At 41.4% G+C, this 19,964-nt stretch overlaps 1 protein-coding gene across 1 annotated transcript in view; it reads right to left on the bottom strand.

The window, feature by feature from the left end:
• Positions 1-5,371: 5,371 nt before the first annotated feature.
• tex11 (testis expressed 11) overlaps positions 5,372-19,964 on the bottom strand; it is a 67,473-nt gene continuing 52,880 nt past the window's right edge. Inside the window, exons 16-22 of the mRNA XM_078411850.1 lie at positions 19,823-19,939; positions 17,612-17,690; positions 16,754-16,903; positions 14,473-14,581; positions 12,151-12,271; positions 9,365-9,532; positions 5,372-5,443 (exon numbers count right to left, since the gene is read on the bottom strand). Of these exons, the coding sequence (XP_078267976.1) occupies positions 5,372-5,443; positions 9,365-9,532; positions 12,151-12,271; positions 14,473-14,581; positions 16,754-16,903; positions 17,612-17,690; positions 19,823-19,939 (816 nt within the window). The remainder of the gene's footprint in view (positions 5,444-9,364; positions 9,533-12,150; positions 12,272-14,472; positions 14,582-16,753; positions 16,904-17,611; positions 17,691-19,822; positions 19,940-19,964) is intronic.

Below are 19,964 nucleotides of genomic sequence, written 5' to 3'. Positions count from 1 at the left end.
ATTATTCTAACAACCTACAGTGGGCAGCTCAACACACAATTGGTATGCCTGTACCAACGGTTACTTTGCAGATGTAAGATCGACCTTCCTGAGAGTGAATCCACAGAAGCCCCAGGCTGCATCATCAGGACCTGTGCAGACCAACTCGCAGAGGTATTCACAGACCTTTTTAACCTTTCACTACCACATTCTGAGGTCCCAACCTGCTTTAAGAAGACCACCATCATCCCAGTGCCACAGAAAAGCAGGCGAGTGTGCCTAAATGACCACCATCCAGTGGCTCTGACATCCGGCACGATGAAGTACTTTGAGACACTGGTGGTGATGCATCCAATGCAGTTCGCTTACCATCACAACAAATCCACAGCAGGTGCCATCTCCTTAGAACACCTAGATAACAAGATCAGGCTCCTATTTATCAACTATAATTCTGCCTTTAACACCATAATTTCATCCAAACTCATCGCCACACTCCTATACCTTGGAGTCAGCACTGTCCTCTGTCACTGGTTCCTTGACTTTCCAATTCACAGTCTACAATCACAGATGATAGGTGAAAACACCTCCACAATAATTCTCAATGGGGTGGCCCCATAAAAATGCATTCTCAGTGTTTTGTTAGTGTGTTTCCTTTCTGTAACCTGTTCCATTACAGCTACACAACTAATTAACAGAGGCTTTACACTCGAGTCTTGGGTTCAGCCATTTTAATTCAGGATCTCCTTGGCTACTGCTTCATGGGTAATATATCCCCGGTTCTGCACCACCGGGTGCGCTATTCCCATAACATCCCCCTTTATTTACAAAATAGATATGTGCAGGAACTTTACATGTATAGCCATAAATTAAATTCTTCCATGGCATCTTATTTCACTGAGTCCAACATGTCTCCACAAGTCCATTTTCCAACATGCCTTTGACAAGCCATTTCCGTGGTAGCTTCCAACTTTTCCTCCCTTGGATCTGCGACAGTTCAGTGCTCGGAATTATCTAAACTTTGAACAACACATGTCTGGTTCCTCATTCCCTTTTTTAAAAATGGATTAATTTGTTTGTTTATTTATTTCGTTTTAAAATGGCCATTACCACTACTTCTCCATAAAACAATGCATATCAAACTATAACCGAAAATATAACATTAACTTTTTAAACATAACCTAATAGCCCTATCCTTATTTGGGCACATAATCCTGCAGATAGCGTGGTTTTCGAACGCATCTACCAGATCTTGTTGTCAGGGTTTGACGGTGGTTGGCTCATAGGTCGATTTTCTCGCTCCGCTTCAGGCAACATCACCAGGTCATCTAGGTCAACATCAACATGATGAAATGGCTCGTTGGTCTTCCTCAGATGGTCTCGCTCCGGTTCAGGCGATGTCACCAGGTCAACATCAGCGCGATGACACGGCTCGTTGGTCTTCCTCAGATGACGGCGATTCCGACGATAGATGACGCCGTCCTCGGTTCTGACTTCATAAGATCTGGGTTGCGCAACACGGCCTACAACCACAGCATTCCTCCAGGACTGATGTCGATCATCGGTCGGCTTCACTCGAACTGGTTCACCAGCTTTCAAGGGAATCAGATCTTGAGATCCTCTGTTGTAATAGTCTGTTTGTCTGTCTCTAGCTGCTCTCAACTCATCTCCTACTTTTTTCTGAATTTCAGGTTTGAGCAGCCGCTGAGTAGTCGGTAGAATGGTCCTGGTACGTCTGTTCATCAATCTTTGAACTGGACTGCTACTCATGCCAGGTGTTGGTGTGTTGCGAAAAGCTAGTATGCTCAGGTAAGGGTCAGCTCCGGCAGCCTTAGCCTTCCTCAGCAATGACTTCGCAACTTTCACACTGCTCTCCGCCTTTCCATTACTCTGTGGATAATAGGGTGATGTGCTCGTTTGTTCAAACTGCCACTTCTTGGTAAAGGGAATGGAATATGTTATCACCCAACACACGTGCTGCTCCCGATGTTCAGTCATTTAAAAAGGGAATTGAGCAACTAGATCTCAACTTGGTCAAAAAGGCCCACTTCAAAATTTAATCACTACTCTATTCACTCCAACCTGCACGAGATAACCACTTATGAGGTGTTTGCGCAGTAATCGACCTGAACCAGAACCAGAATAGTGCAGAAATAGAAAAGGTTGAGTTCCTTGGTACCAACGATCTGTTGTGGACTAGCCATATTGAAGTGAGACAAGAAGGCACACAAATACCTCTACTTCCTCGGGAGACAGGAAATTTGGCAAGTCTCTTACAAATGTCTACAGATGCACCACAGAAAGCAACCTGTTGGACTGCATTATAGTTTGGGAAGAGCTCTGCCCGAGACAGCAAGAAATTGCAGAAAGTTGTGGAAAGTCCAGTCCATCACGCAAACCAGACTTTCCTCCATTGATGCCATCTATACTTGACACTGTCTCGGGAAAGCAGCCAACATAATCAAAGACCTTTCCCATCCCAATCATTCCTTCTTTTCCCTGCTCCCATCAGGCAGAACATACAAAAGCTTGAAAGTGCACACCACGAGACACCGTCAGACTTCTTCCCTTCTTATCAGGTATCTGAAAGGTCCTTCAATATGGAGAAACAAGTAACTGCAGATGCTGATTTACAAAAAAAGGCACAAAGTGCTGGAGTAACTCTTGGGTATAGTCCAATTCTCCTCTGCCTCACGGTGGACATTGGACTGTCTCTGGAACTGTTGCGCTGTAATGCAGATATTCTGCACTGTTTCTTTCCCTTCTACCTACTGTACTTAGAAAGATAGAAACATAGAAAAATAGGTGCAGGAGTAGGCCATTCGGCCCTTTGAACCAGCACCGCCATTCAATAAGATCATGGCTGATCATCTAAAATCAGTACTCCGTCCCTGCTTTTTCCTCATATCCCTTGATTAGCCCCTAAGAGCTAAATCTAACTCTCTCTTGAAAACATCCAGTGAATTGGCCTCCACTGCCTTCTGTGGCAGGGAATTCCACAGATTCACAACTCTGGGTGAAAAAGTTTTTCCTCATCTCAGTTCTAACTGGCCTACCCCTTATTCTTAAACTGTGACCCCTGGTTCTGGACTTCCCCCAACATCGGGAACATTTTTCCTGCATCTAGCCTGTCCAATCCTCTAAGAATTTTATACGTTTCTATAAGATCCCCTCTCAGTCTTCTAAATTTCAGCAAATACAAACCCAGTCGACCTATTCTTTCATCATATGTCCATTCCCGCCATCCCGGGAATTAACCTGGTGAACCTACGCTGCACTCCCTCAATAGTAACAATGTCCTTCCTCAAATTAGGAGATCAAAACTGCACACAATACTCCAGGTGCATTCTCACCAGGGACCTGTCCAACTGCAGTAGGACCTCCTTGCTCCAAAACTCAAATCCTCTCATAATGAAGGTCAACATGTCATTAGCTTTCTTCATTGCCTGCTGTACCGGCATGCTTACTTTCAGTGACTGATGTACAAGCACACCCAGGTCTCGTTGCACCTCCCCTTTTCCTAATCTGACACCATTCAGATAACAATCTGCCTTCATGTTCTTGCCACCAAAATGGATAACCTCACACATCCACATTTTACTGCATCTGCCATACATCTGCCTATCTAAGTTGCCCTGCAGCCTCATAGCTTCTTCCTCGCAGCTCACACTGCCACCCGGTTTTGTGTCATCCGCAAACTTGGAGATGTTACATTTAATTCCCTCATCTAAATCGTCAATATATGAGTTTGGCTTGATGGAATTTATGTATAGTATTACCTGATTTGATAAGATCGCATGCAAAACAAACCTTTCCATTGTACCTCCATACATGTGACAATTGTAAACCTAAACCTAAACATTGGGGAGATACCTCCAATGCTATCATCACAAATTCTTCCAAATCTGCTGGATGGATATGCAAACCAACAACAGACTCCACTCCTATGCCAGCATTCCCAGAAAAAGACTCCTGACTTCACTTAGTCAGCTCTGTTGGGCAAGCCTCATTGCTCATATTTTCAACACAAGATTACAGAAACACTTGATTCTGAGCTCTTTTGTGATAAGAAATTATCTTGTGGACAAAGGAAATGATTCAAGGATGTTCTCACAGCCATCTTCAAAAAATGCAAAATCCACAAAGACACAACGGTACAGAGTGCACAATGTTAGAAACATTGGTGCAGGAGTAGGCCATTCGGCCCTTCGAGCCAGCACCGACATTCAAAATGATCATGGCTGATCATCCAAAATCAGCACCCCGTTCCTGGGGGTACTGGCTTTCTCCCCATTTCCCCAGATTCCGTTATGTTACGAAGCATCTACCTGTCCATCCTTCAAACACTGCCTACCTATCAATCGTGAGACATGGGAGCTACAATGGGATTACAATGGCTTATCAGTCAACTCCAAAATCCAAAAAACAGAGTGAAAGTAAGTCATCCTCAATCCTGATAAACTGCCTGAGAAAATGTTACACGATTAAGAAATAATACTGAATTTACTGGTAGAAGATAAATGTCAACAAGCTGTACCTTTACATTTAGATTACACACAAAATAATTTTCTTAGATTAATCAAAAACGTGCAGCACAGCTAAATAAACTGAATAGAGCAATGACATCACAACCTGCATGGCAACTGAAATAGATGATGCATTTTCATCTGCTTGTGGTCAAATACAAACAGTGAAATTGACAACTCAAATTTCATGATCATAAGACTCCTGATTTGTTCCAAAGAAATTCTAGTGGTGGCAAAAGCCATTATTCGGAATCTCTTTTTTAATATATTAATGGGGATTTTCTAATTTATAATGCTTTTTTAACATTATAACAGGGTAATTAATGTTCAAACAACTGTCCTTCATTCCCTGGAAAGTCACCGTTTATTTTAAATATACGCGCTGTTTGTGTGTTATCTACAACAATTGTCTCATACTCTTGACAGGCTAGCAACAAAACATTACAAAGCTGAGCAAATGAAATATGCTGACAGGTTTGTATCCTAACAAATTACCAAGTGTTTTCAAAACATTCTTCTTAGTATATCTGGAAAGCCAGTATATTATTCACAAATTTGACATTTGCAACCCAGAATATGGAATACTATTCCTAAAATATTAAATTTGTCATGTAGTTTAGGATTGGATATCACCTTACATTTTATTTTAAACTTCAATGAAATTCAAATAAGCTCCAAAGAAACAAATATAATTTTTAATGTTTTCCTCATTGGTCTTATTGTTTGTGACAAATATAAAATTAATATTAACACGAACATTTCTTATGAAAAGGAACAAATAGAATAGATAATTTAGATAGGTTTACTGTTCCAGAGAACTACCTTTCCATATTCCTGAAATATCCCATGTCCAGTGAATAGAAATTCTGTTACTCTTCGATAGGGAGAATCTTCTTTTCTCTATCCATTCTATCCAAAATTTCAGTGTAGAGCCCCATCATCTGTTGAAACAATCAAGTAATGTGTCAGTCACTCAGTCAAATGTAGACAAGATAGGCAGTCAAAATGTCTTTATCTCTCATCTGTTCTATTGGTGGATTTTAAGGAATCCTAATTCATCAAAAGCTGCACTTAATTGAACTTTGTCAGACATCAAAATCATTTACACTTACAGTTTCTTGCAGAAACCATAAGGGAATACAAGATTGTGTTATTTAGGAGATTAAAGCCTGTAATTGTGTCTCCCTCCGATAGTGAAAGTAACATTTGTTATGAGTTTATAACTCACCATAAACCACCTCACTATTTGGCTATTACATAAATCAAGATTGAATGTGATACTTTGGGGTTGCCTGCTGTATCAGATTTTTTTAATAATAAATTGACAATACCACCACATTTTATCCTCTTCCACAAACCAAATATACAAAGTGATGTTTTAATTAAAATGCATCTATAAAATACAGTAGTATCTTTCATGCCTATAGATCTTAAACAAAACTATTGCAGCCTTTTGTCAAATGTTTCCAGTGAACAGTGAAGCTTAAGCTGACTGTATCTCTGTGACTTAGATCTATGTATTATGTTATATAAATATATAAATATTAAAAAAAGAGAGTGGGGAGAAAAGATTATAAAGCTTCTTTTCCCATTATTGCAGAAACCACAAGGACATAAGATTACTCTCCTTGGGAAATCAGTGCCCTCTGGTCAAACAAGTAAAATAATGGTTAATCACATGATTGAAGACACCAATCTCTTCATCAGATTCAAAATATTTAATTAATAAACATTCAGTTACTCCTTCACCAAACACTTAATTTAGTCAACAATTAGTTTGGTTATTTAGATCAAAAAAGGCTCTGGATCTAGTTGAGCCATTATAAATATTAAATGCTACGGAATAAATAAACAGAGTCCCATTTAGGAGTAACATGGAGGATTGTGAGGGTGATGCATTTAATATGAGCTACATGGATTTCAGTGAGTTTTTCAACAAGGTAAGTCAGTCAAAACAGTATGATTCCACAAAGTCCAAATGAGAGTTTGGGTTATGTTTGGGTCATGAACGGCTGGCGTATGGACATACCATATCTACCAAAGCATGTTTGGATGACCGGCGGGATGGATAGGGATGGATTCTTCTGCTGTTGCAGAGGTGCAGGGACAGGGCATTTCCGTATGCCTTCTCTCCCCAACCATCCTCCTGTTCCCACAAGCTGCAACATTTGGCAGGCTGAGCTGAGCAATGCTGTAAGCACTAACCAGACTCACTCACTGAGTCAGTGAGGTTGGTCCAGTGGCCATTCTTCCCTCTCTTGCTTGCTCTCCAGTTATAGTTGTTACTGTAATCCTCTCCCACAAACCTTTTTTGCTCTTTAATTTATGTACAGTTTAAGTTATGACCAGTTCTCAGGAACAGAAGCCCATCATAACCTGGCCAGTAAAACAGCCCTTAAAAACTGTATCCAAAATTGATTCAATGCAGGAAGCTAATATTTGTGGTTTGACAAATGTCTTTATGATTGTAACAGTTATTAGTGAGACTCTATAGAACAGAGTCCTCAGTTAAGGAAGGAATCAATAGCTGGTTAGTCATACATGTGACTCCAATTCCATGAGATTGATCGTTAATATTCTCAAGACAACCTGAAAAGGGCATTAATTATTGTACTGTCAATGTCTATTAATGTTGCCACTGGCATCCCATTTTTCTCATCTTCAATCCATGTCTATTGGCAGCCTATTTAAAATTTCCTTTTGACCATGTTTTAGCTCATGGTCAATTTAATTTTCTGTGGCATGATCTGGTGATACCCAAGTTGTTTTGTGAATTGTTTTATGCGGGAATATACTTCCCCCAATCACTAGGTTATTGTTAACACAGGTCTCAGCAAATATCTCGCCATTTTCATTCATTTTCCCCACTCCATGTTTTCCCATTGCTGCCTCATATCCCTCGTTTTGGTCTCCAATCTTGGCGTTGAAGTCACCCATCAGGATAATGAGATCTCTTGCTCCAATAATACCAAGTAAGTGGTTCAAGCTGTCATAGAACCTGTCTTTGATCTCCTCCTCTGCATCGTTGGTGGGTGCATAACATTGGATTATGTGGACTTTCACTCTCTTGTTGGTTTTGAAGGTTGCGGAGATGAGGCGAGAGCTGATGGGTTTCCATGCCATTAGAGCCTTTCTAGTGTCCTTCGTCATCATTATGGTCACTCCCTCTGTATGTTTTGCTCTCTCATCTTCCTTTCCAGAGTAAATAATGGACTGCACAATGGCCAATTTGATCTCCCCTGACTGTGTCCATCTTGTTTCTGCCAAGCCCAGGACTGAGAGATTGTAGCGCACCATTTTGTTGGCAACAGTGGCAGCCTTGCCAGTCTGGAACATGGTTCGGGTGTTCCATGTCCCCACAAGGATGGATTTCTTTGGTGTCAGAAGGTGTGTCAGCTTCCCAGCGCCTTGCGGGTTTGGCAGGGAAGCATCATGTTTCCCGTCACTGGGGCACCTTCTTCAACCAAGTGTGTCATTTGGTTTTGGTGTCATTTGGTGTCATTTGGTTTTCATCCGTCAATGTTTCTGCAACTCCCACTTTTTTCCAGTGAATGTAACACATCAACTTCATCGACTTTGAGAAAGCGTTTGACAGCTTAGACAGGATAACACTATGGCGCCTAATGAACCACTATGGAATTCCCACCAAGATCATAAACTTAATCAGGAACTCATATGATGGAACCTCATGCAAAGTTATGCATGCAGGCCAGCTCTCCCAGAGCTTTCGTGTCAAGACGGGCGTCAAGCAGGGATGTCTACTGTCACCATTCCTGTTCCTCCTGGCAATTGACTGGATCATGATGGAAACAACTGAAGGGAAAATAAATGGAATTCAGTGGACAATGTGGGAACAGCTAGATGACCTTGACTTTGCAGACGACTTAGCTCTCCTTTCACATACACAGATACAAATGCAGGAGAAGATGGACAGACTCTTACAAGCTGCAACAAAACTTGGTCTGACACCCAATACAGCAAAGACACAGGTGATGAAGATCCACTCCAAAACCAGCAACCCTATCCTCATGCACAGCACTGCCCTGGAGGAGGTAGAAACATTTACATACCTAGGCAGTGTTGTGGACACCACCGGAGGGGCAGATGCAGACATAAAAAACAGAATTAATAAGGCTAGGGTGGTGTTTAACATGCTCAGGAATATCTGGAGTTCAAAATACATCTCAATCAACACCAAAGTACGCATCTTTAATTCAAATGTGAAGCAGGTAATGCTGTATGGATCAGAGACATGGAGAACAACAAAACACACACCAAACAGGCTGCAAAGATTCAATAACACCTGCCTCGGGAGAATACTAAACATCTGGAGGAGAGACAAAGTAAGCAATGTGGACCTGTGGAAAAGAACAAGCCAGGATCCCATTGACTTGCAATTTCGAAAGAGAAAATGGAGTTGGATTGGACACACCTTCAGAAAACCTGCCACAAACATCACCCGGCAAGCCCTGAAATGGAACCCCCAAGGAAAAAGGAAAAGAGGTCGCCCCAGGAACAGCTGGAGAAGAGGTGTCCAGGCAGGAATGTCTGGGAGTGGGCTCAACTGGGGAGATCTTGAAAGAACCGAGTGAGGTGGAGGACATTTGTCAATGGCCTATGCTCCCTAGAGGATCCAAGGGCTTAAGAAGAAGAAGATGTTTTAGCTCACCTTCTGCTAAAATTCCTTTCTTTGGGTTACTGTAATTTTCTCAATTATGCTTGTGAAGTACCTTGAAAATTTTATCTATAATAGTGTGTTAAATGAGTTCAAAATGCAATTGTTAAACGGGAAGATTAATGGAGAATAAGGTTTTTGTAATTTATCATAACATTGAGCAATGCTATTGTGACAGATCTCTTACCTGACTTTCATAGCTGGCCCTAAGAGAACCCAGATATTTCAGAAACCTCATTCCCAGTCCACACCATTGTTCTGCTTCAGAATATTTCCCAAAACTATACAAGGAAGCCCCAGTGTTCCAAGCACGAGTCATCAGCCACAGGATCTCTATTTCTGGGTATTCCTCCTGCTACACACAGAAAAGTTTATAAAATAACGAGCCTAAACTTATCCTACCCTAAAGTACACGATAAGCATAGTATCTAACCTCCGGAAGTTTTGCTCACTTTGATAAGCTTAAAGCCACATCTGTCCATTGTTTCTCTGGATGCTGTCAGATGCTGAAGCTTCAGGAAGTCCTATACAGAGATTCCCCGACTTATGTAATCTGCAATGTACATAAACTCGCACTTACATAAGCAATTTTTAAGCCCACTGATGCCCTCGTGGTCTCAGTGTCAGACCTCCCACGTGGTCTCCACTTTGAACAGTAAATTTACGCACAATAGCGCTTTCATTTCCGACCTATGTAACATCCAACTTACCCAAGGGTCCACGGGTCAGAACCTGTACATAAGTCTGGGAATATCTGTACTTTGACATGGATGGAATACACAAGAAATAAAACACATTCTATGGTCTGACTCCAACTAGTAACACACTAGGTTTATCTAGCAACACAAAGACAAGAATCTGGAATTAAGAGGGTGAAGCAAGCTCTAAAGCTTTAATAAAATGCTGAAGGAACTCACTTTGTACCCACATGTTAATGAGTTACAGACCCCTCATGATGTCTAGTTCTTCTTTTGTTGCCTCCACCTCCATACCTTTCTCTTTGGCAACAAGTCCACACCTCACACTGACGACCCCTTCTTCCTCATGGATACCACCTTCCCTCGAATTTTTCCATTTCCAATGTGACATTGATGGTCTTGACTTTTCCATTCTCCTCACCAACTCCAATACTCCTAATCCTAACTCTAACCCCAGGAGCTAACATAGAACTCGTGTGAACAGGTGATCGACAGTTGGTGTGGACTCAGTGGGTTGAAGGGCCATTTTCCATGCTGTGTCGCTAGACTCTCTGAAATGACCTAAATTTTCAGGAAACACTGCTCCCCCTCTACTATAGTTGATGGGAGTCCTCATTCAAATGTCCTCCATTTCCCAGACTTCCACTCTCATCCCTTCTTGCCAATCTGCATAGCCAGACTATTGTCTATTGTCTATTGTCAGACAGAACAGGGATACAGTTTCCCTGGTTTTCACCTTTCACCCTAATAGCCTTTCACATCCAGCACAACATCCTTCATCAAATCCACCAGCTGCAATAGGATCCTACCACCAGTTTAGTTTAGTTTAGAGATACAGCTTGAAAGTAGGCCCTTTGGTATTAATCTCTTTATTTCGGGATGTAAATATGTTAGAAGCAGTTGAGAAAACAAAATGACATGGAATGGGCATGCTGTCTCGTGACCAGAAATTGAACAAGCTAGGCTTATATCCAGAGAGCAAGCTTGGAGGGCAGAGCGCCCTACACTTACTCTTAATTATGTTCTTACATTATTTTGAGGCAAGTTGAAAAGATAATTAAGTTTCAAACAAGCAGCAGGTAAAACTAGTGACAGTTGAGAAGCAATTCACCAAAACAAAAGCTATAAAATTGGTTTTCATTGGTGACATCTTTGCTAAAGTCACTCTAAAATCCTTTGCTCAATACCTTCACAAAATACATACCTTTATTATTCTTATTCCTTCTTTAAAGGCATAAAGACTATTTCTGACATCCTCAACTGCACAAAGATGTACTTTTCCCCTAACAGATGTTAATTTCTTATTTACATTTCTGTTGACAGTCCATCAACATGAAAATTAATGTTGAGTCCAGATTTACATTTCCTGCCTGATTCCCTGGGTATTTCCAGAATATGCTGTTTTTAGCGATCTTAGTAAATTATTTTTGACTTATGGACTCCCAGTTTAACTCCTTCAACCCGTGGACTCAGTAAATTACTACGTTTTCTTGGAAGTATATAAATCAAGTGTCGTGATGTGGTAGGTGCAGAACTATCATTGTCCCCTAGGTTTCCTCGCCATGGCCATATCATATCATATCATATATATACAGCCGGAAACAGGCCTTTTCGGCCCTCCAAGTCCGTGCCGCCCAGCGATCCCCGTACATTAACACTATCCTACACCCACTAGGGACAATTTTTACATTTTACCCAGCCAATTAACCTACATACCTGTACGTCTTTGGAGTGTGGGAGGAAACCGAAGATCTCGGAGAAAACCCACGCAGGTCACGGGGAGAACGTACAAACTCCTTACAGTGCAGCACCCGTAGTCAGGATCGAACCTGAGTCTCCGGCGCTGCATTCGTTGTAAAGCAGCAACTCTACCGCTGCGCTACCATCTTTAGGATCAGAAAAAATGGTACCAGCAAACATAAATAACAATAAGCTTTTTGGCTTTTTATTTATACCTGAATATACTCATTTCCAAAAGGAGCATCATTCAAATGGGACCAAGACTTTATGTTAATTTGAAATGAAAATGCACTTTACTGCATTGTTACTCGTAGAAATCATACTTGTTTCAATCTCATTATGACAAAGCAAGATGATGTTCTTTCATAAATTGACCTGCCATTGTTCTGCCATTCAATTTAAGTGTAAAGTGAAGGAGTCTTCAGTGCAAGTTTTTTTAAAGTCCCTAATGCCTTTTCCCAAAGTGACATTAACATGAACTTTTGGTCCATTTTTAATCACCTGCCGTTTTCTCCTAATAATCCCAATTACTCACCGAGCTCTCAGTAATAATTAATACTTCCTCGTAGAAAGACCAGACCTCCTCCAGAATCCGAGGTTCAATTTCAGTCACTCCTGTGGGGAGTGAGATCTGGATGAGACTGTGCAGAAACTTGCTGTGGGGAAATAATTACAAATGCTTACTGAAAATCTACAGATTATAAAAGGATAGAGACAGAACCATTTGTAATAGGTTGCAACGCAGAGTAATTAACCGACAAAGGATTGAGCGTGTGAGGAGAAAGAGGGAATTACAGAACTTCACTTGCATTCTCTCCTCTCCTTCCCCCTTCCTCTGTATCTCAAAATCTGTTTTCTAATTTTTCCTCGTTCCGAATGCGTCATTGACCTGAAATGTTGATTCGATTCCTCGTATCCCAACATTGAGGCCCGACCTGGCTGAAGGTCAACCTACCAGCACGCCCAACGTGACTCCTGGGCCGTATCATGCACAGTCTGAAGAAGGGTCTCGACCCAAAAAGGTCACCCATTCATTCTCTCCAGAGGCTGCCTGTCCCGCTGACTTACTCCAGCTTTTTGTGTCTATCTTCGGTTTAAACCAGCATCTGCAGTTCCTTCCTACATACTGCTGGCAAATTTACAGGCTAATGAGAACAAGCTGGATGGACTTAAATGTAGACTTACCTACCTTAAAGAACTGAGGGACTGCTATGTGCACTGTTTTACATAGACATAGCTTACCCATGCCACATCCGACTGTGCCATTCAACCTGAGGGCTTCTCGCTATACTGTGTGGATCCCAGGTGAATTTACATAAAATCTGACAATGTGCACTTTAACTACGTGATTTTTTTAATTACAAATCTCAAATTGTGGAGTACAGAGGCAAATAAATAAATGATGGGTCTTTGTCTCAAACATTATGGAGGGCACTGTAGATATTGGAAACTGTTCTGAAAAAAATAATCAATAATATCAACCTCTGACGTCAGGCAATGTACTCAGATACCCAGATTAATGAGGCCAATCCTGTGTTGTCAAGATTGATGATTCCGTGTCTTCCAGTTACATGGGGTGAGTGGATATGATGAAGTCTACACCATTAAACAAAGTGTTACATTGCACAGAAGAGAAGATCACAGCCCATCCAAAATCTAGTGATATTCTACACTAGAACTCACAGAATCTCATGAAGCACTGAATTTTGCTTTGTTCTGTTTTAACTCGCATTAAAGAAAAGATAGTATTTCCGCTAACTAAAAAGATATTGCTAATGAATGGAAATGGTGTATATCTGTTATGGGATGAGACAAGGGATGTCATTGATTGATTGATTGATTGAAAGATACAGCATATAAACAAGCCCTTCGGTCCACTGAGTCCACGCAGCCATAGAACCTGTTCACACCAGTTCTATGTTATCCTACTTCTGTATCCACTCCCTACACACTACACACTAGGGGCAATTTGCAGAGACCAATGAACATAGGAATCTGCATATCTTTGGGATATGGGAGCAAACCGAAGCACCCAGAGGAAACCCATACAGTCATAGAAAAAACGTACAAACTCCATACTGATAGCACCCGAGACCAGACTTGGTCTCTGGCACAGACAGCACCTCTATTGGCCCCATCCCTGTGCCAGCCCTGTCATGGGGATGAATCATCTGGTCAAAAGGATTCATAGGGGAAGTTAAGGGTAAATATGCTTTTTCTGTCTATATCATGTGTCACTAATAGCTAGGCTTAGCCTGCAGACCAAGCTGTAATAATATTGTGTAGGAAGGAACTGCAAATGCTGGTTTAAACTGAAGATAGACACAAAAAGCTGGAATAAATCAACGGGTCAGGCAGCATCTCTGGAGAAAAGGAATAGGTGACTTTTCGGGTCGAGACCGTTCTTCAGACTGAGAGTCAGGGGAAAGGGAAATGAGAGATAAAAATGGTGATATAGAGAGATACAGACCAAATGAATGAAAGTTATGCAAAAAAGTAATGATGATCAAGGAAATGGTCCATTGTTGATGTGGACTAGGTGTTAACAAGTTACACAATGAAACTCACCAAGACGACAGTGAAACTAGTACAATGACTAGGGTGGGGGAGGGACAGAGAGGGGATGCAAGGGTTACTTGAAGTTGGAGAAATCAATATTGATACTGCAGGGTTGTAAACTGCCCAAGCGAAATATGAGGTGCTGTTCCTCCAATGTGTGATTGGCCTCATGGATAGCTGTAGAAAACACCATGTATTATGACTCTTTGGGGGTTGATGTGAACGAGTGGTTTTATAAGCTCTCTAACTTGGGATCATTGGGTGTTCAAGGGGTGCCCCCTCGAGCTTGGTTACTGACCTGCACCGTATTACATCCATATGAGGCTGCTTCTTTTGCAGAGATAACGCAATCTTCAAGAGTTTTTTACAGAGTGATGGGTAATGAGCAGGAGATTCCATGGATAAGGCTTCAGTTACAAGAAAATAAAATTTCTATTATTCTCAATGTAGTAGAGTAGCATTCAATTAATTTAATAAGATATTATTCATTCTGTGGCTGGACTAGAAACAGAACTCTAGCAATATTGGATATGCAATATCTTTTCATAGCAGAAATATTAAATATAAACAAATCATGGTACAAACAGGAAACTCAGGAAGTTGACCATGAGTTGTCAATCTTACCTTCTCATTATACTGTATATCTCTTCATGCGCTCTTTCATCAGAAACATGTTTATCCTGTTTTCTTTGATACATTACTCAATACCAAACGTATGAACATAATGGTCCTTCTGAATTGGTCACATTTACAGCTAATTTTTTTAATTTAATTTATCCATTATTCAATTCAATTAATAGTCAAGGACAACCAAGGCCATAATAAATGAACAATCTAAGAATATCAAAGTCTGTCAGCTAACAACAAAAATTATACTTTTTCCCTGTTATTCCTTCCAGTTACCTGCATGGCAATAAGAGTTGCTCAAAAATAATTTACTAAGTTGACACTGAAATATTTTACAAAAATTGTTAAAATTCAAATAATATTTCACAACAATCTAAAAATAATTTAAGAATTTATAGCGGTCATCTTACAGGACTCTACATAGATTACTACAGGCATCGCAGAATTTGCAGAAGAATAGCAAGCAAAATGCTTGAAAGGGAGAATTTCCTTTGTGCAGAGACATAATCTGTTCACAAGCCGCTAACATTCAAATAATAATGCAAATCCTTGTCAGAAAGAAATCCCTCAAAATACTTCCCAAAGTAATACTGAATTACTCTGAGCAGTAGAGTTGTTACCTGGATAAATATAACAAGTAATGTCTGACTATTTACATTATGACAATTAAAAAACACCTGATTTGACTCTAATGGCCACTTTATGGATTAAAAACAAGTGTCTGATATTAAGGTGACATTAATTGAGTTGCTTTAAAATTGTTAACTTTGCACCAATCCTGTCCTGCAAATTAACAGTTAACTGGGTATCTACAAGTAACATAGATAAGATGATCAGGCTAAAATAGACTCCCAACATTTGATTTTACAAATTCATAATTTTGATGTCCAAAATTCAAAATTTTACATCAAAATTCATAATATGGCGCATAGTGCAATTTTTCAGCAAAAACAGTTTGCACGCCAAATGCGTATACGCATTGCGCTACATTCTTCTGTGAAAAACTACTATTATTTCCAACAGTCTGTAGTTCTTGGACTACATTTACAATGTCAGGCCTATCATGAGGAGTATATTCTGCTATTTATAGAAAGGTTATTGAACAGAAATACATTTTACAACACAAAGAAAAAATTGTTTTGTTTTGTTTTTTCTATTTTGCTTTTTCCTTACACATCCCATTTCTCTTGGTATTGAATAAAAGAACAATAAAAGAACAATGGTCATAAAATGTATGACTAAGTTATGAAGAGTTTCATTTAAAACTGCACATACCTAATTTCATTGAAGACAAACTTGCTCCAGTGATCTTCAATAGCAAATCACAACTGTCCATGCCCCCCCACTACCCTCCCCCTCACCCCCCTCCCCTCCTCCACTCCCCTCCCACCCCCACTCCCTTCCCCACCCCCACTCACCCTCCCTTCCTCCACCCCCCACTCCCCTGTCCCCCTCCCCCCCACACCCCCACCCACCCCATCCCCTCTTGACATCAACAGACTTCACGCTAGGTGACAAGGCCCGGCCCGGCGAGCGGCGAGGCCCGGCCCAGCGAGCGGCAAGGCAAGGCCAGGTGAATGGCGAGCCCCGGCGCGGGGCAAGCGGCGAGGCATGTGTTTTGCAGAAAAATGTGAGGCGAAATCGGAATGGCGGAAATGAAATAAGAAAGCGGTAACTTTCCGCCAAATTCGGAAGGGTTGGGAGGTCTGCTAAAGGATTAACTGAGACACAAGAGATGGCAGATGCTGTCATTTGGAGAAAATAAACGAGTTGCTGGAGGAACTCATCAGGTTAAGCACATCTGTGGAGGCAGAAGGATGATCGATGTTTCGGGGTGATGTGATGCAGTGCCTCAGCCCGAAACGGCAACATTCCCTCTGTCTCCATAGATGTTGAATAACTAAGTTATTCCAGCAGTTTGTTTTTTTGATAAAAGGTTGATGCTTACTTACCAGCTAGCGTTTCCAGTGTTTTAGGTTCTATTTGCTTTAGTTGTAATACTCTCTCTAGTACATTCTCTAATTCTGGATCATTCAATTTAGCTCTTGCTTCAAATTCATAAAGTAGTAGCAGTGTCTCTGTTGGGTCTTTTGAAATATCTCCTACAGACACAGAGAGGGTGACTGGTGGTACAACAAAATGATTACACTACATATATTTTGATTCTTACAGTTCAAAATATTAACTTCAACATTTATGGAACAGCGCTCTAAACAATTTTACAACAACGATACTTTAACAATTAAGCAGAATTATATGTTAGATTATATTAAATGCAATCTGTGAAACAAAAATGCTGCAATCATAAGAAATACTCAGCAGACATTACCTAGAAGCCAGTGACACCAAACATATTCAAGTACCCCTCCACATTATCCATCAGGTTAAACAATTGATTTTCTATACTGTTTGTCATTCAATTTTCATTATTTTGCGTGAAGGTTAGATGAATAACTTGTGAAATATAGCTAAGTAATGTCACTTGTGTAAATTGTTCTTTATCCTGAGTGGTACTCTGATGGAATGGATTGCTTGCCTGCTGTAGAATTCACCCAATTTATCATAATATTGTAATTACTGCATTGTATTACAGCAATACAGATAAGGACCTATAAATTTCATACAGGAACTGGAATTTTACCAGTATTTTTTTTCTCACATATTTAGACTTCTGAAGTAAAATGAATTCAGTTAATGGATTGAGAAATGTTAGTCCCTTTAACCCCAGAGACTATGAGTGATAAGTCTCTCATCACCATGCATGTACAGAGATTCCTTGAGGTAGATCCAAATTGTCCTTAATCACTGACCTGCAGCTGTGGATTTCAATGTGGTCCAAATTTCCCAACAAACTTGAATATCCTCCCGTGCTTGAGTCAGACTTCCTATCTAAGAGATGAGAATAATGATGACTGGCAATTTCCAAATTACACATGCTGTGTGTGGATGAGTGAGAACTCTCTGAACTCACAATAACAATAATTTGTTACAAGAAACCATAAAACATTTGTGGACATATATAAATATCCACTTAACTGCAGTTGTCATAAGAACATCCGTCCGTCTGTCTATCTATCATTAAAACTCGGTTTGTTTATGTGCGTATCATGCCCTTGCCCTCTACACAGCCAAAACGGTACACAATAGCGCCACAATCTTTGGCCCACCTTACTCACCATTCCCCTATCGTGTGAATAAACCCACTTTCGTTACTTTTTAAAAACAATTTATCTTAATAAATCTGTTCGTCCCCCCCTCCCCGGAGGACCAGTGGAAGGACCGGCGCCCATCCCGGTCTGCCCAGCGCCTGACCTTCCTCCCCCATACTGCAGCGCACCGCAGAGGCTCTGGCAGAGGGTCCAACAAGATGGCCGTCGCCCACCGCTCGCACCAGGAGAAATGCCACCGAGGTCAGCGCCTTCTCCCTGTCCACTCTCGCCCACCCACGGCCTCGGGAGACGCTCCCCACCCGGCAAGGGGTCCATGCCGTCCCCCCCCCCCCATTCCTCGCGGCAGATTGCAGCCGAGCTGCAGGAGACGTTTTCGCTCCGCAGGAGAAACAGAGCCGACGTCACTGCTTTTCCCCTCTCCCCCCCTTGCTGGCACATCGCCACGGGCGCACTCCCCGCCCGGCAACGGTTTCACGGTTGGGCCGAGGGGGGCGGGAGGGGAGGGGTGGAGCGGGCTGGTGGGGGGGAGGAATGGGGGGGGTAGGGATGGGGGTGAGGGGGAGGGAGGGAGGGAGAGGGGAGGGAGGGGTGAAGGGGGTAGGGAGGGGGAGGGAGAGAGGGGAGGGGGGGGTTGGGGGGAGGGGATGGGGAAGGGGTGAAGGGGATAACTGAAGGGGATGGGGAGGGGTGAGGGAGGAGGGGTGAAGGGGACGAGGGGGTGCTGCACCAATGCAGGAGAGGTTTGGACCCAACGGGTCCACCTGGTGATAAAAACAGGACCAAGCCATTTGACACTGGTGTCTGCTCCATCATTCAATAAAATCATGACAGTTCTTTTACCTCAGCGCCACTTTTCTACACTAACACGATATCCCTTGATTGACTTAATATGTTAAAAAAAACATATTAATCGGGAATATACTCAGTGACTAAATTTCTGCAAAGATTTACTAACTGCAGGGTGAGGAAATTTCTTCTTATATCCACCTCAAATGACTAACCACTTATTTTGAGACTCTTCCCCAGTACCAGACTATCCTCCAGAGTAAAGAGATCCCTGCATTTCAGGGATCAATCAAGCTTGGTACAAATCTTAGACATTTTCATGAGACTACCTCCTATTCTCAATTCGAGAGAGCTTCGGCCCAATGTGCATAACCTCCTCTCAAACCACCAAACCAGGTATCACCTGATTGAACCTTTGTTGTGCTCACTAAATTGCACATATATCCTTCCTTACATCGTCAGTCAAAACCAATACAAAGTATTCCAAAGACATAAGGAATGCAGATGCTGATATCTTGAGTAAAACACAAAGTACTGGAGTAACTCAGAGGTCAGGTGTTGTTTAGAGATGGGATCCTTCTCTTTCAGTCTGAAGAAGGGACCTGATCCAAAATATCACCTAACCATTCTCTCCACAGATGCTACTGCCTGACCCGCTGAGTGAATCTAGCACTTTGTGTTTTTGACAACGCATTACCAAGGTCTACATAATTAGCTTATTCTTGTACTTAAACCATTCAGCAATAAACTAAATATATTGTTGGCCTTGGTAGACACAAAATGCTGGAGTAACTCAGCGGGACAGGCAGCATCTCTGGAGAGAAGGAATGGGTGACATTTGCAATATTTGCAGATTTGTACATTGTACTTTGAATTCCAAATCTAAATCATTTATCGACAGCTTTACTACAGAGTGAATTGTGATTATTACATCTTTGCAAAATTAGCATAACTTTTTTGGCATCAATTGATGTAGATGATAAGCTTGGTTGATAGTGAATTAATATATATTTCAAATTAATACTGAGTTAATACCATTACACTGATAAACATAAACCATCTCACCTGCTCCGAAGTATTTGTTGCTTTTCGACCAATCTCCAGACTAGCTGCTGCGGCCATTAATAAACAAGTCTTTTGACCAACCAAAATGGTCTTGTCAGCTGACAGCATCTGTGAAAACTAAAGACATATACGATATACATTG

The sequence above is a fragment of the Rhinoraja longicauda genome, chromosome 15 (assembly GCF_053455715.1).
Source record: "Rhinoraja longicauda isolate Sanriku21f chromosome 15, sRhiLon1.1, whole genome shotgun sequence".
In the NCBI taxonomy this organism is placed as follows: domain Eukaryota; kingdom Metazoa; phylum Chordata; class Chondrichthyes; order Rajiformes; family Arhynchobatidae; genus Rhinoraja; species Rhinoraja longicauda.
The sequence above is the reverse complement of the archived record's forward strand: the minus strand, read 5'-3'. Positions and strand labels throughout refer to the sequence as shown.